The sequence below is a fragment of the Fulmarus glacialis genome, unplaced genomic scaffold (genome assembly GCF_000690835.1).
Source record: "Fulmarus glacialis isolate BGI_N327 unplaced genomic scaffold, ASM69083v1 scaffold17115, whole genome shotgun sequence".
NCBI lineage: Eukaryota > Metazoa > Chordata > Aves > Procellariiformes > Procellariidae > Fulmarus > Fulmarus glacialis.
This window is the reverse complement of record NW_009215099.1, coordinates 54,471-68,956: the sequence shown is the minus strand read 5'-3', so window position 1 is coordinate 68,956 and position 14,486 is coordinate 54,471. Positions and strand designations below refer to the sequence as shown.

The window sequence follows — 14,486 nt, the reverse complement described above, 5'->3', positions numbered from 1 at the left end:
GAAAGGTCAGCCGCTGACACGCCCGCTGGGCCGGCGTGCGGCAGCCAGCCCGGCTCCCGGCCCCGTGCCTGCCAGCAGCGCTCCCTCTGCAGAGCGCTTCTATTCAAGGTTGAATAAAAGATTTATATCTTGATGATCTAGTTTCTGCTGAACTTTAACTGAACACCGGGGTGCCTTTAAAGATACAGCCTTATATCTTTCACTGGGGGTTTGGTAGTTTTTTAGAGGCGCTAAGTGAGCCGTGAAGGGAAAGGGTCCCCCTTGATCCCTCTCCCTGCCTGGCCCTCGTCCCGCCGTGCGCCCTCCCGGCTGCTGGCACCTCGCATACCAATGCAGTTATGCACTGTCTGCTGCGGTCCCCCTGCAAGCAGAGGCACCGGGATCCTGGTGTGCAGTCAGCTCCCTCTTCCCGTCACAGTCGCAGCTTCCTCTGCTTCAACAGACGAACTGACTAAAGCCACTGACGGAAGCTGGCTAACCACAAGTGCTGGGTTTCGGGTTAGCTCTTTTCTAGGTAAAGTTGGAAAAGTCCCTCTTGTAAAGCAAGTATCATTAAATCTCAGACATGGGGGCGATGCTGACCGTCCACGATTGGAAATTTGAAAAAGAGGAAGCAGTGCGGCATGATGCAGATGCAATTCATTCTGAGAAGCGCCCGCTCCTCCCTGCTTCTGCCGAAGAGTTTATTCTAAGAAAGGTTTCTGAGGCAACCTCAGCGTGAGCCATGCCAAGAGATGCATTAGCTCCGCTCCTCGGGCAGGAGGCGGCCGCTAACGGCAGGGGCCGGGGAGTGGCCTCACCTCCGGCAACCGGACCGGGGATTGTCCTCACCTCCGGCACCGCCGTGCCGCCAGCCGCCCCAAGGAAGTCACCGCTCCTCTTCTGGTCTCCATTTATTCAGCTACCGCCTAACATTTATGAGGTGCTGAAGGGCTAATTCAATGCTCGTCAAAATAAATCCCTATAGCCTGCCACCGGAAGGCTGCCCAGCAGCCATCATTTAGTGGGGGAAGGCGGCAGCAGCAAATTTTAGTTTCTGTCTTGTGTCATTAAAAATCATACCCATACAGCTAATAAACAGCTTTGTGAAGCACTTTGAAAATAATTTTTTTTGTTTGTTTGTGGCGAAATGAAACTCCTCTTGGTTCTTTCTTGTGCTTCCTGGAAAAAGCCCCATGTCAGGTTCTGTCCTTCTTCTGCAAAGGGCTCACTGTCACTTCTTCCACACCAAGCCACACTTCTCCCCTCTCCATGAAGAAGGGCACTTGATGGTGCCCCCCCTCCACACCAAGAGTATTTTCAAACCCTCACATCCACCATGTCTTTAAACAGGAGGCTGATGATATAAGGCTAATGATATAAAAATCTCCTTTTTCACTGTTTCCATAGATTAAATTGCACTGGTGCAGAGCAGGGAACCGGGAAGACAGACGCCATTTCCAAAGGTGGAAGATGACAGCATCCCTATATGAAATGATCCCCCCCTGTACATCCCAGTGACAGTTCTGCTGCAGCTGACCCACTTGAGCCGAGCATTGTGTTTACCAGCGGTGCAGTTACCCCACCAAGCATCACCCAGCTTGACACGACTGAGGTGGACAGCCCCGGTGGGAATCCCTGAAGGCGATCTCCTTACTCTTGCCGAAAGGAGAGTGCCACCTCTCCGCAGCAACCTACTTCTGGCTGTTTGGATCTACATTTTAAGTAGGACGTGTTACACCACGATCAGCTGGGCAGGACAAAACAATTAAGCATGCAAAGGTTGAACAAACAGCTGCTGGTGGCAATGGCTGCAGTCACCCACCTACTCTTGCACAACGCATCCGGCATGGCCCAGGCGGCACAGGGTCACGGGCTGGAGGAGGCAGCAGCGATGACTCAGGGGACGGCCACCTCGCCCCAGCCCCGGGCCACCTCCTCGGCACACACGGCCCCACAGGCCTTTTTTGTCCTGGCCAGCGTTGCAGACTGAGCGGTTTATTTTCCCCAGTGTGTCACCCTCGATGGTTTCCAGTTGGAAACCTTCCCCCTCCCTCCCAGGCATGTGCTGGCGGTGCCCCAGCAGCAAGGACACGCGCCCACCCTGCAAGCTGCTTTGGGATCCACCCGTATCCCAACGTGTTATGCAAACAAACCATTACACAGAATTGGGCTGAAGTCTTTGCTTCTGTTTTCACCCGCCCAGGCCCTTTTCCTGCCACACGCTTGGCCAAAGTGAAACTCTTGACTCGTTAGTGAGGATACTAACCCGATATTCCCCGCGCAGATGCCCGCCCAGGTGGTTTATCAGGGAAAACCAAGAACTCGGCCACGTAAGGTTAATGCCAGCAACAGGAGTTTTTTTTCTGCAGCACGCTGCAGGGCACACCAGCTTGCACACCTCCGGAGGGAAGAGCTTACTAACGCTGTGTGGGGAAGATGAGGTTGACCAACCATTTCTCCCTGTGCAGCTTCTGGTTTGCACCTTAATGCCGATTTCGAGGGTGGAACAAGTTGCTTCGCTATCTAAATGCAAAGCTCGGGACCCGTGCCTATGACACAGTGTTTCCAGCAGCCAAGGGCCTTCTGCCAAACACACCTCTGGCTCTTCTATGCCTCTGCTATTATTTATTGTTTAACCCTGTAATTATATTGGCTAACTCTGGTAAGGCATCTCAAGATGCAGCTTGTTGGGAAGATACCACTAAATTAAGCACTATCAGCTCCAGTTCAGATCCTGACCTCCTCAGTCCTCCTCCTCTCCCGGCTTGCACCCAGTGTCACTGCGACCGGGAGCCCTGAAACCCCAGTTTCTTCATCTAACCGAGGAACTGCATATAAGTTACTTGTACGGGCTGCTCTCTTCTGCGTCTGCAATTGGGTTGGTAACTATTGATATGACAAATCTTTTCTATTCGATTTTGCCCCAAAGTACACGATTTCCAAGTACAAATTACACACGAATGTAACTAAGTTCCTAATACTCTCAGACTGTAATTTCAGCTGTATACACGTCTTTCACCAATGCTGGAATCATTAAGCCCCTTTTGAAATGCTTCAGATTTGAAGCATCATGGCCTGCCACTTGTTATTCCTATAGGTGCTGCAGATCAAATCCAGTCTCGGCCATCTCCAACCGAACTATATTCGATGTAGAGCCTGGGGACACTGTAACCCTTCAAAGCCATCATCACGCGAGCCTCACGCAGATTGTGAATCACACACTTCTGCTGAGTTTCAGAGCACAGCAACAATCGTGGCTGGGTGTTTAACTCCTTAGGAGAGGTTTCAAGTCGAACTTGCACTTCTGGAAGAATGTAATTTTAAAAGCCTGATGCTGATGAAACATTGCCTTTGCTTACTAGGAGAGGCTACATCTTGGCAGAAGTTGCAGGCTACACTGGACACTCAAAACAGTAATAAGAAATACTTTTCAATTACGGTATGGCATATAGTTCAGGATAAAAATTAAAAAAGGCAATAGTGTATTTAAATCTCCAGTTTTGTAGGAAGAGGTTAATTAGGGCACAGAAGGAAATCTTTAGCCTTCATTTCCATTCCAAATTTCTTTAAGGATATCTGCACCATCACTCCTATTTATAAATGGTTCATTTTCAAATGACAACACAACCCAGTTGAAGATTCAGGACTCAGCGTGCTTGATCTGGACGTGTGAGCTTGGGCAATCCCTTACATCTCTCTACCTTGCTTTTGTAATAAAGGTTAATGACACGTATCCTGCTTGGTGCAACACTAGATTAAAAAAAATCTATGGAAATTGCAAGAACTAGTTAGGAAGCTTTGTGCTAAAAACTTCCAAACAAGCCTTCATTTCTTAATATGCACCTCTGTGTGCATGAAATCACTCACAGCCATGCCTCTTACCCACACTGATCAAACGTTGATGTGAAGGTGTATATGCAAATCCCCACGTTAGGGTATGCAAGAGTTGCGTATGCAAATATTTGTCCATGCAAGTGACAGCACACTGCAGCTGCATGCGCAGTGGCTTATAAATGCACACAAAACCGAAGTGTATATGTGGTTTTCTATGTATCGAGCTTCAGAGTAAGAACTTTTACATATTGTAAGTGCCTGCAAACAGCTGTTTGTAGCAGACCTTTGCCAAGACTCAAGTGACAGCTGTACTGCTGGGGCTGCTGCTAGCAAGGCTGCCACAGTAACTGCAGGCAAATGCAGAAAACTTAAGAAGAAATTCTCAAGACAGGATGGGTAGATAAGACATTTAAATGAACTAATCTGTAGGGAGTTGCACCGAGTTCACATTAGTCATTTGGGTGGGGATGTCAATGTCTGGCCAACACGATAAGTGGATCCCCCCACCTCCTACACACATGGTATTATTCAGACATCACCTGATCTTCCCTGGTGACTACAAAGCCACGCAGCAGCTGAACCGTATGCCTTTGTTCCTGGGAAACGCAGGAAGCACTGGGCTACCAGCTCTGCAGCACCATTAGCATACTCTCCAGATAAACACCTTTCAAAAGACATTGATCCATCTTGAAGCCTCACTATCTTAAGTGCACATCTGCAGAGATTTAGCCAGATGAACAGAAGTTAGGTCACCAGGAGGGCTTTATAAACACCAGGAATTAAAGACCATCTCTATTACCACTAGATGTTTTCTCACATCCTACAGTACTGCTGTGCTATTAAACAGATATTAAAAGGTGGCTCAAGAATGCATTTCGAAGATGCGCAGCTTCATGCCAAGCTTCTGTTTGCCATCTCCTGAAATCCAGGAGGTTATCAACCACGCCAGTACTGGTAAGGACTTCAGGACAGTGGATGATTCACTGCAGCAGCTCGGGTGTGTACGCAAGCTCAGCTTCTACATCAAACAGAACCAGCAATCCCATTCCCCCCCTTGCATTGCTCTAGCAATTCCCAGCTAAGATTCTTAAGATATCCTAAGTTTTACATCATATATCACAGCTGGCACATGCTCACCCTAGTGATGAAAGTGAATATTATCCCTATCTACAGGGGGAGAAGCTGGCGATGAATTCCAGGCCTCCTATCAAAAGTCTGGACTTGCAGCTACAAGACCACTGCAGCCTGGCTTCCCACGCAGCAGCACGCAAACACACGGGGCTCCGCAAACACGGGGGAACTTGAACAAAAACAGTCTGAGATTGCAAGTACCAACAGACCCATATTTCTATCAGAAAAACGTTATGGAAGGTATAGTTACAAATCAGTACTAAAACACAGTAGATTAGATTTTATTTTGCCAGATCACTGGGTTTTTTTTAGTATTTGTTTTCATCAGGCTTACAGTGTTCAAAATATTTCTAAACCTTAAACTCTGTTTCCAAGTTTAACTGTTGACTTCTTTCTGCATGCGGCGTTTTAACTTAATGAGCTTCCGTCCATGAAGAAATATAAAATTCACTGAAGAATTGTAGTTAATCATTGATTTTCAAGGCTACAATTTCTTTTTATGCTGGGTCAGACTCCTGCAGGCTACAAGATGAATTCTATGAGCAAGATTCAGCTCTGCCATCTCCAGTACAGTGGATGGCCTCAAAATTGCCTTTCTACACACATTATTTTTAGACAAGGAAACATAAAAATTCAAGATCACTCTTAAAGCTTCTGAATATTCACTAACCAGCATAAGTGAAATTGTCCAGGATTCTTCAGATACCATAGTGCTTAAAATACCTTTAAAGCACTATACAAGCAGCACTGGATGCAACTCACAAGCTGATGGTGAATATAATTGCAGTATCCTAAATTTGTGAATTTGTGGTGTGTGTTTGGGGTTTTTTTGTTTGTTTGTTTGTTTTTTTGTTTTTTTAATGTTCTGTGGTGTTGGAACAACCCACAAATACTAAATGGCAGAGGCAATTTAAAAATTTTTTTTTTCTTTTTTTACTATTGCCAAAAGGTAGAATCCGAGAGTTTTCTAAAGATATTCTGTCAGGAGTCAGAGCAAAGGCAAAGCGTGTTTGAGGTGTGTTCTGTCATCACTGTATGATTTGGAGCACATTACGCTTCCTACCCTCAACTACTAAAAATGGGTATAAATTGCAGTTGAACAATGGTACTGCGTAACAGCCCGTGGAAAAGACATGCCCCATCTTTGCCATTATCAAAGATGTTAGAGTGCCACCTTCAGTCTGAAAATGTGGGGAGAAAATCCCTTTTAAATCTAACCACGACATAAGTAGGCTTTCCTGGTAGCTGCAGACATTAAGCAACCACAGGCTCCCATTCGCCCTCTGTACAAATACAAACTAAACCATCACCTCCAACAGGTGAATCTCAGTCTTTGGAACCACTGACATATTTATGGCTTTCCTTTTGCCTGTCCTTCTAGATTCATGGGACGAAGACAGAAGGTTTGAGTAAAAGATGAACCATGCCCCAAATTACTCCTACACCTTAGGCAGAAAAAAGGGATTTCTGACTCTTACAGAAGTATTTAAAACAGGTCTGCGTAGAGAAGTATATTCATCATATTTTACGTTCAGATTTTCTAGGGTAGAAAAGAATGTTTTTAATGTTAAATGATGAGAAAGAAATTGCTTCTGAGTTTCAGAGTAAGCTTTGCCAGATCATAAGGAATATGATGACTGCAAAATGCTGCTGAGAACTACCGTGTCAGGGCAGCAGCAGCCCGAGCTGCTCCGGTCATGCCTGTGCCGGGTCATGGCAGACCACTGATGTGCAAAGCAAATTTACTTCCTATTCCAGGGCTCATACGGTTACACCACGCTTTCAACAGCACTGCAGTGAGACCCTGCTGTTAGTTCTCAGTTGAAAACTGGCTCATGAAATGCAAAAAAACACCAACTACAAGACATATTCCAAACCTCTACCTAGAGCATATAGTTACATAAAATTGCATCTGCATTAGACACTTGGTCTATGCATCATTTATCCATATTCCCATTCAACACACAGTAATTAGCCTTTGCTGACACTTCTATGAATGAGAATTCTGGTAAAAGTTCTCCAGTTTTTGCGTTTATTGCAAACATGCTCAGTGACTGGTTTTTGGTTCTTATCTAATTTGAAGTGTTAATCTGAAATAATAATTTGTTAATAAACTGTTCGTTAATTGAAACTTTTTTTAAAACTAGTTTTAACACAACACAAAATCGTCTTTTACAAGCAGAAACATTTTAAAGAGTACACTGCTTCCCCCTGAAGTAATTTTTGCTGCAGTGGGATAAATAAAGGGAGCAATATAATCAGTCAGACTAGAAAGCAGCAGTGATGTACTTAGTTATCTCACTGTGCTAATCCTCTATCAGGTGACTGCTCACAAGATTTCTTTAAGCCCTCATTACAGAGGCAGAAATCCAGAACTAGGACATACACTTTAGTGACCCCGAAGTAACGTGTTTAACCTCTAAGATCTTGGTGGGATTTACATGCTGACCAGGCCACAACAAATTGCCCACTTAAAGGTAGGTTGTACCTCTGTAGCAAAAAAGCTAGAGGCAAATTAAGAAAAGTATCCTGCTATTTGTTTGTCTGAAGGCAAATAAAGAAGTAACTAATCGAAATTTTACAAATCAGAAACAGCTTTTGCTAACCATCCAGAAGACACACAAATTAGTAATTGGGATTTAGGATTTAACTCCAGGAACTCTGAACTTGCAGCTTGGCAGAGGCGAGGCTTTTAATTCTCTCATTAAAAGGCCTTACAATTGAGTAGATATTAATTTTAGTTTTTTACAATAATAAGCTAAAATCATATGACAACCAATCCTACAAGTCAGTTTAAGACATTTATACCAGGAGAGGTTATAACCTGTTTGTTATATTACAGACACTTCCACCAGCTTGAAAATACTCTCCCTTAAACACTAGTTTTCAAAACAGAATAGCTGCTTCTTCACCTGATTTAAAACCATGGAGACTACCTAGCTGTCACTGCTCACTGCCACCTACTTTGGCATACACACGGGAGTGTTTTAGAGGCTGAGAAGCTGCAGGTACGCAGATGCAAATCGCCGTGTGACTGCGGTGCTGCAGCACATGTCGGCTCCCACGAGTGCCCCTGCCTGCACCATCCATTTGCAGCATGCTGCAATGTGCTGCCATCAACCCAATGTCTTTTACTGAGTTATCGTGCCAAGTACATCTTAAGTATATTATCTTTAGAAGATGCTTCTAAAAGGAAAGGCATTGGATTAAGCCTATTATTGTAGAAAAAGTCTTACTCCAAGTTTTTGCTTACAAAATAAGTAAGATGGAGAGTACTAAATTTAGCAAATATGCGAGTAGGTTGGTCTAATCTATTTAAAAAAAGCAAACCTCCAAACTCACCTTGATCATTTCTGCCACATAACTTTCTGGTCCTGTATATTCTGTTGAATCTTTTACTTTCACTAACACAATAAAGCACAAATAATGCCACATGTTGTGCTCTTCTTTAATGTGCTCTTCAAATGTGACTGTCTTGTTATCAAACTTATCTCTTTCCAAACCTACAAAAGTGACACATATATAACCCTTAGTATTTACGAACTAGTACTACGAAAATGAGCTCTAAGAACAAAACTTGTTTCTACAGTCTGCTGCACTTTGTAACAGTCACAATCATTCTTAAATGAACGCTGAGTAACAGGGATAAACTCTCTAACAAATGGCCACAATGTAGTGAGAAGAGGAAAGAAGGCATAACAAGTACTGCTCACACTTATTATACGTAACAGAAAACTTTTGGTTAAAAAAATACAATCAGTTTGTTGGATTTCATAACTCATCTCCTATTTTTAGGCAAAATGATACCAAATGCAACATTTGCTTTGCAGAAAACTTCCAAAGGTTACTTCTGCCAGTATGCGTGTTATGCAACTTCTGCATGACCATCTCATTTAACCGCACCGGCCTCAAAGGCTTGGCAGCTTAATTTCCAATCTACTGATGGGAAAAACTTTCACAGGCACTACTCAACACTCGGCACCCTTGGAAAAAACGACTGTTTATAAAAAAATCTCTCCCATTCCAATAGGAAACTATTCTTTGAAGCACAGGAGAAACAGAAACTAAGGATTTGAGGAAAAAACGGTATACTGAGCATACGTTCCCCATCTCTTCCTGCTGCCAAGCTCCTGCGCACGTGGTACCCGAGAATATCAACTAGCTGAGGAATGCAAGGTAAGAACAGCCAGTAATTCAAGACTCCTGTTTCCCGCTAGGTTGCAGCTATCTTCGACTTTGACAGAGTAACCCGTTATTCTTAAGTGTGTTTCTACACTTACCACAAATAAAGCAAGTTGTTTTTAAAATTTCTTCTTTCTTCTGTTTTTCACTCCTTAAATCAGCAAAAGTGTCAATGATCACACCAAATATCAGGTTAAGGACAATAATGATGACCATGAAGAAGAATAACAGATCATATATCACTCTAGCAGCAAAGAGAGGTTCCTGCAAGATACATATTTTAATAATTAACAACCCAAATACATGCACATCTAACCCTTACCATGCCTTTCTCAGTTCAGCAGAGTACGCTGCCCCACAACCCCTCCCCTTAGAATCTCCATTTCTTATGTTCTCCGATGATAACTTACAACTCAAAACATTAAGTGAAACTAAAATGCAAGATTACTGAAAGAAAAGCCAAATTAGTCAGCTACCACTATGCGATCTCTACAGAGTTGCTCTTTCTGCTTACTGTGTCCAAGTCTGTCCTCTCTCACACACACTGAAATTTGTTCTTTCCTCACCCCTGCCCTGCAAGCCCATCCAAATTATATCCTTATATTAATCTGTTTGTATATGAATATAGTATCAGTGCTGACCATAAATTCTTTTACTGGAATTTAATAGTATTCATTTCATTTATGCTAACAACCATGTACGTGGACATTAAGCTGGACTTCCCGGTACCCATTTCATATTTATTGCAGGCCTGAATACCCGAATACCTAACCACCAGCCCCCGTTTTCAGAATCATCCTGCCAATTGGGTGCCAAACTTTTATTAAGAATTACGTAACTTTTAAACCACGGTAAGCTGAAAATAAGGCTAAATATTAGAAAACAATTTGAAATTGCAGACAATACAGAAAAGCATTCACTCTGACCAAGACTGTTCCTTTGCCCTCTAACGTGGTTTTGGGGAATGACCAGAGGGAGGAGAGCCTGAGACTCAGTTGGGCACAAACAGCTAAAGAAGCAGCTCTATGGGCAGCTTTGGGTATTATGAAAAACTCCTGCTGCTTTGACTGGTCCTCACTCTCTGATGATGGCTCCAAACAACATCCTTACTTCCCACAGTCCCAGCTCCAACACATCTTGGTCCCTGTCCTCTCATCCATTCCCTGTTTTACACATCTTACCTTTCCCGAGGGATGCTCTCCACAGAAACTCATGCCACCAGCATGGTATCAGCTACCATTGCATTTTCATTCTGCTACCTCATGTTACTCTTTCACTAGCTTGTACTTATCTTGTTTCTTCAGATCCTGAACTCCCAAAGCACAGATTGTTGGCTACACCATTTCTGTTCTTTTGGGCCCCATCTGGACAGCCCTCAAGCTAAAAAAGCCCTAAAAAAAGGATAACTAGAAGCTTGTTTCAACTGGCTGCTGCTTAATCTGATCCTACAGAGATTTAACTATATTACACAGAAAGTGTGGTCCCTTCTAGTCGCGATGTATCCTACATCTGTTTAAAGGGAGTGTATACACATTTTCCCCAGCAGAACTAGATCCCCGGCCCTACATGGTTATCACTCTTCCGCCCCCATTCAGTGATAATTTACCTCTTTGGATGGTTTCCTGAGCACATCACCTACTCCACCCCCACTCCTGAGCCCATGACTCAGTACAGTAACAATGCACATCAGTAACGTCTCGCACGTATGCTCTTTATTCTCTTCCTCCATTTCTTCAGCAATCAGTTCTGTTAACACAGCAAGCAAAGACACGTTTCAAAGGCAAGAAGATCAGTTTTAAATAATTCTCTCCATTCTTTGCTGGTTATGCTCTCTCTCTCCTTTGCAAAATCTGCCAGATTTCCAGCCAGTGTGGCAAATCTTAGCTCTTGCAGAGAGCCGACCATCGGAGCAGGTCTCTGCCCTGGCTCCAGCCTGCCCTCCTCTCCCCACCAGCAGAGTTTTCTTTTATGCTTGAACTGCTGTCTTTGACTTGGTTAAATATCTCTTTCCATTTCTGTTAGCATGCATAGCTCAGATCACCAGATGCCTGTTTATACAGAATCATAGCTTTTTGACAGCTCAGAGGACAAAGTGTTGCCTCTTACACTCTCCCTTGGTGCCTAACAGATTGCACAGCCTTTGGGCTGCACTCAAAATGGCAACTTCGACTTGTATTTTTCAAATGGCTAAAATATCACTGCTTATGGAAACAGCATTTTACTAAAAAAGTAACACACTTTTTTGACCCTCTCTTCATTTGGCTGAAGCCCTCAACTTCACTGTTTCAGTTGCAGAACTGCTAGAATTAGTTACCTAATCTCATATACTCTCCCTGTACCCATTAGAAGTCTCATGACTTTCATTTCATCATAAAAAAGCTCATGAGTGGATCCCACCTTCCCACAGACAGCCTTAGAAAGGCCCCACGCAATCCAGAAATAGCCAAAAGCCAAGATGGTAGAGAAATGGCCAAAGATTTGGGCATCATTAATATCCCTGGCCACATAAGACCCTGATATCAGGTTGATTATTTATGATATAAAAACATCTCTGGAGTTTCCTTTCTGCAGCCAGAGTGTATAAAGACAAAGCAGCAGACTCCTACTAGAGCCGAATAAAGCAGCTGTTCTTGTATCAATGTTGAATCTTAGTTTATCAAAGAGGACACTTGAGCACAACAGAGCCATCTCCTCTTGCGAGCACGGGCTCGTGGCCATTATTGACCTTTGAAACATTTGACCATGTAAGAGCTCCACTTCTAAGAGAAATAGTGATGTTCTGTCTGGCTCTCACAGCCAGCATCATAAATCCCCGAGAAGTAAATTACATTTTCTGGAAAATAAAACTGAAATATTTCAATACCCAATCTGAGGCTGGCGATTATGCTACAAGTAATATCTCACATGCACTTCTTTGATCTCAAAAACCCCCAAACCTACGCTACTTAAATCGATTCATTGAGTACTTCCTGCCATGGTATTAAAAAGTTTCCTTAGTTAGCTAGATAGAATAATGCTGACAATAAACGATGTTCTGCTCCATATTTCACAGGGTATTATCCTCTGAGATCACATTTGATAGCCTAATGTTTTAAAATAATAAACTTTGCAGAGGTAAACTGCATCACATGCTTCTCAAAGGCAGATAATTAAAGAATATGACTGTTCTATCGAAGTATGGTTCAGTTCTAAGTTTCTCTAGTTTAATCACTTCATGTAACAAGCGTCATTTATGCTGTTGCCCTAAATTAATCCTTTTTCAAGTTAGTCTCGTGATAGCTTTGTTCCCAAATTTATTACACAGGATTTTTTAAGAAATTAGTATTTTTTTAAATTTAAGGGTGTGAGTTATGAATACAATAGCAGATACTTACGGTCTGAAGGAATGATTGAAGAACAATTTTCACTGCTACCTGCTTTGCATACATCTGAATAGAGAAACTCTCCCGTCATGGTCTCACCTGGTTCTGTGCGATCTAAAAACACGAGGTGATGAATCAAATGGATAGTTTAACGTTTTGTACGTTTTGTAAGATTACTTCTCAGATATTAAGATACCCCATCATATTCAGTGTGCAATTACTAGGTAGATTTAGAATAGTATATTATCCTGGAGTTTAGAAGGGCACAGCACTTTCTGATTTACACATTCAATAATTTTAAATTCAAACATAAAATTCTTCTTATTTCTATGAATTAAAGACCAAAGTTGTGCATTTATTTTGCATCAGCTCCAAAGCTGAGAGACTAATTGAAATTGTTCCAAAAATACGATGTTCTAGTGCACAGTGAATTTTCAAGGTGCCTTGAAAACTTGCCTTTCAATGCCTTGCAAGTTCAAAACAAACCTACTGCCACATCATAAGACATCTTTGGCATTTCTCCAGCTGCATGGAAACGTGAAATAATAGGGTCAGTGAGGTTTGGGTCTCTCACGGGGTTGGCAGTAAAATTAGAAAAAATAGAGGCAATGTCAAATAATATTTGTCTGATTAGCTCAAGTGTCAGAGGAAGAAACCAAGGCAAAACCCAAACCTCTTCTCTGACAAATTTCATTTCTGTGCTTCCCACCAAGTTAGTTGCTTGATGCTGCAGGGTGGTAAAAAAACCCCAAATTTTAACTTAAAATAAGCAATCTAAGGTCAGCACAGAGAAGTCTGCTACGGAATTTAAACTGTAGCAAGTATTTGAGGCAGGTTAATACAGTCTTTAAAAACTATGAGCAAACCAGAGTTAGAGAGATAAACCTCTACTTCACAGGAGCATCTTTTTGATGCCCTTTGATGCCCATCATATATATTCAGTCTGTTATTTCAGATAAAATATTAATTTTTGTTACATTGAAATTAAACCCCACCATTAAACGCCAATATAAGCATTCAATATCTGGCAAACAGAGGCAGAACTGAATTCTCCCAGTGCAGAGCCTTCTCCACGATGGCCTACCTAAAGTCTGCTTGTAATTAAACTGGGGGAGGGAGTAGGTGTAGCTGAATTAGATAATCTCAACTGTTTTAGCAAACAGTGAGAGGAGAAATCTCAACCGTGTGCAGAAGAGCCCAAGTGCTATCTCCAGGGGTTCCTCCTCCCCATCCCTCTTTATGCTGCAGCAGATTGCAGCGTTTTGTAAAAATACTGGGGTATCCGTTTACCCCAATCACTTTGGGGTTTTTTAGATTTTATTTTCTATTTAAACAGTGTCCTTTGTAAGAAAGAAATTGTCAAACTGGTGAGGTAATCAGCATGTCTTGCAAAAGGAGACACTCAGCACGCCCCGCGGAACAAAAGCCCAATACTTTCTTCAACACAAACCGTTGAAACAAGTCACTGCTACCAACCTGGCAATAATGTTTCATTAGGGAGCTTGTCTACTTCCAGGATGAAGTCATCTTTGAAGAAGAGGTACCCCACTATGGAGAACAGGTAGACCAAGATGAGAGCGAGAACAGCAGTCAGGATGATGGAACGTCCATTGCGAGTGACACTCTTGATGACGTTCAGCAAGGTCTCTTCTCGGTACACCAAGTCAAAGAGCTGGAGGACAACGAACAAAAAAAAAAAAAGGCTGTTTCTCACATGTACTACCAATACCACTGGTGGCATGCTACGTGTTGGCATAACCTGGGGCAGCACATTAACGATACTGATCTGATGTTTTAAAGAGCAATTTTTTTTCCTTTTTATAGTTACCTGAAATTTAACATATTGGCAAAGAAAAATAGAGCAGGAAGTGAGGAAGACAGGGTCCCTCACCCCCACTGTGCCAGTCTTGTGCCATGCGCTTTGAAACACGAAGAAGGGAGGCAGCTGTACCCTCTTCTTCACCTGCACTTCACGGACTCCAGTCCTGAGCGGCA

The 14,486-nt window shown here is 42.8% G+C and overlaps 1 protein-coding gene across 1 annotated transcript in view; it reads right to left on the bottom strand.

Annotated features, from left to right (window-relative positions):
* Positions 1–14,486, bottom strand: part of LOC104077551 (inositol 1,4,5-trisphosphate receptor type 1-like) — a gene marked incomplete at its 3' end in the record, with an annotated part of 62,052 nt that overhangs the window by 5,758 nt on the left and 41,808 nt on the right. Inside the window, 5 exon segments of the mRNA XM_009578831.1 lie at positions 8,290–8,450; positions 9,228–9,393; positions 10,736–10,875; positions 12,504–12,605; positions 13,968–14,163. Coding sequence (XP_009577126.1) covers positions 8,290–8,450; positions 9,228–9,393; positions 10,736–10,875; positions 12,504–12,605; positions 13,968–14,163 — 765 coding nt within the window.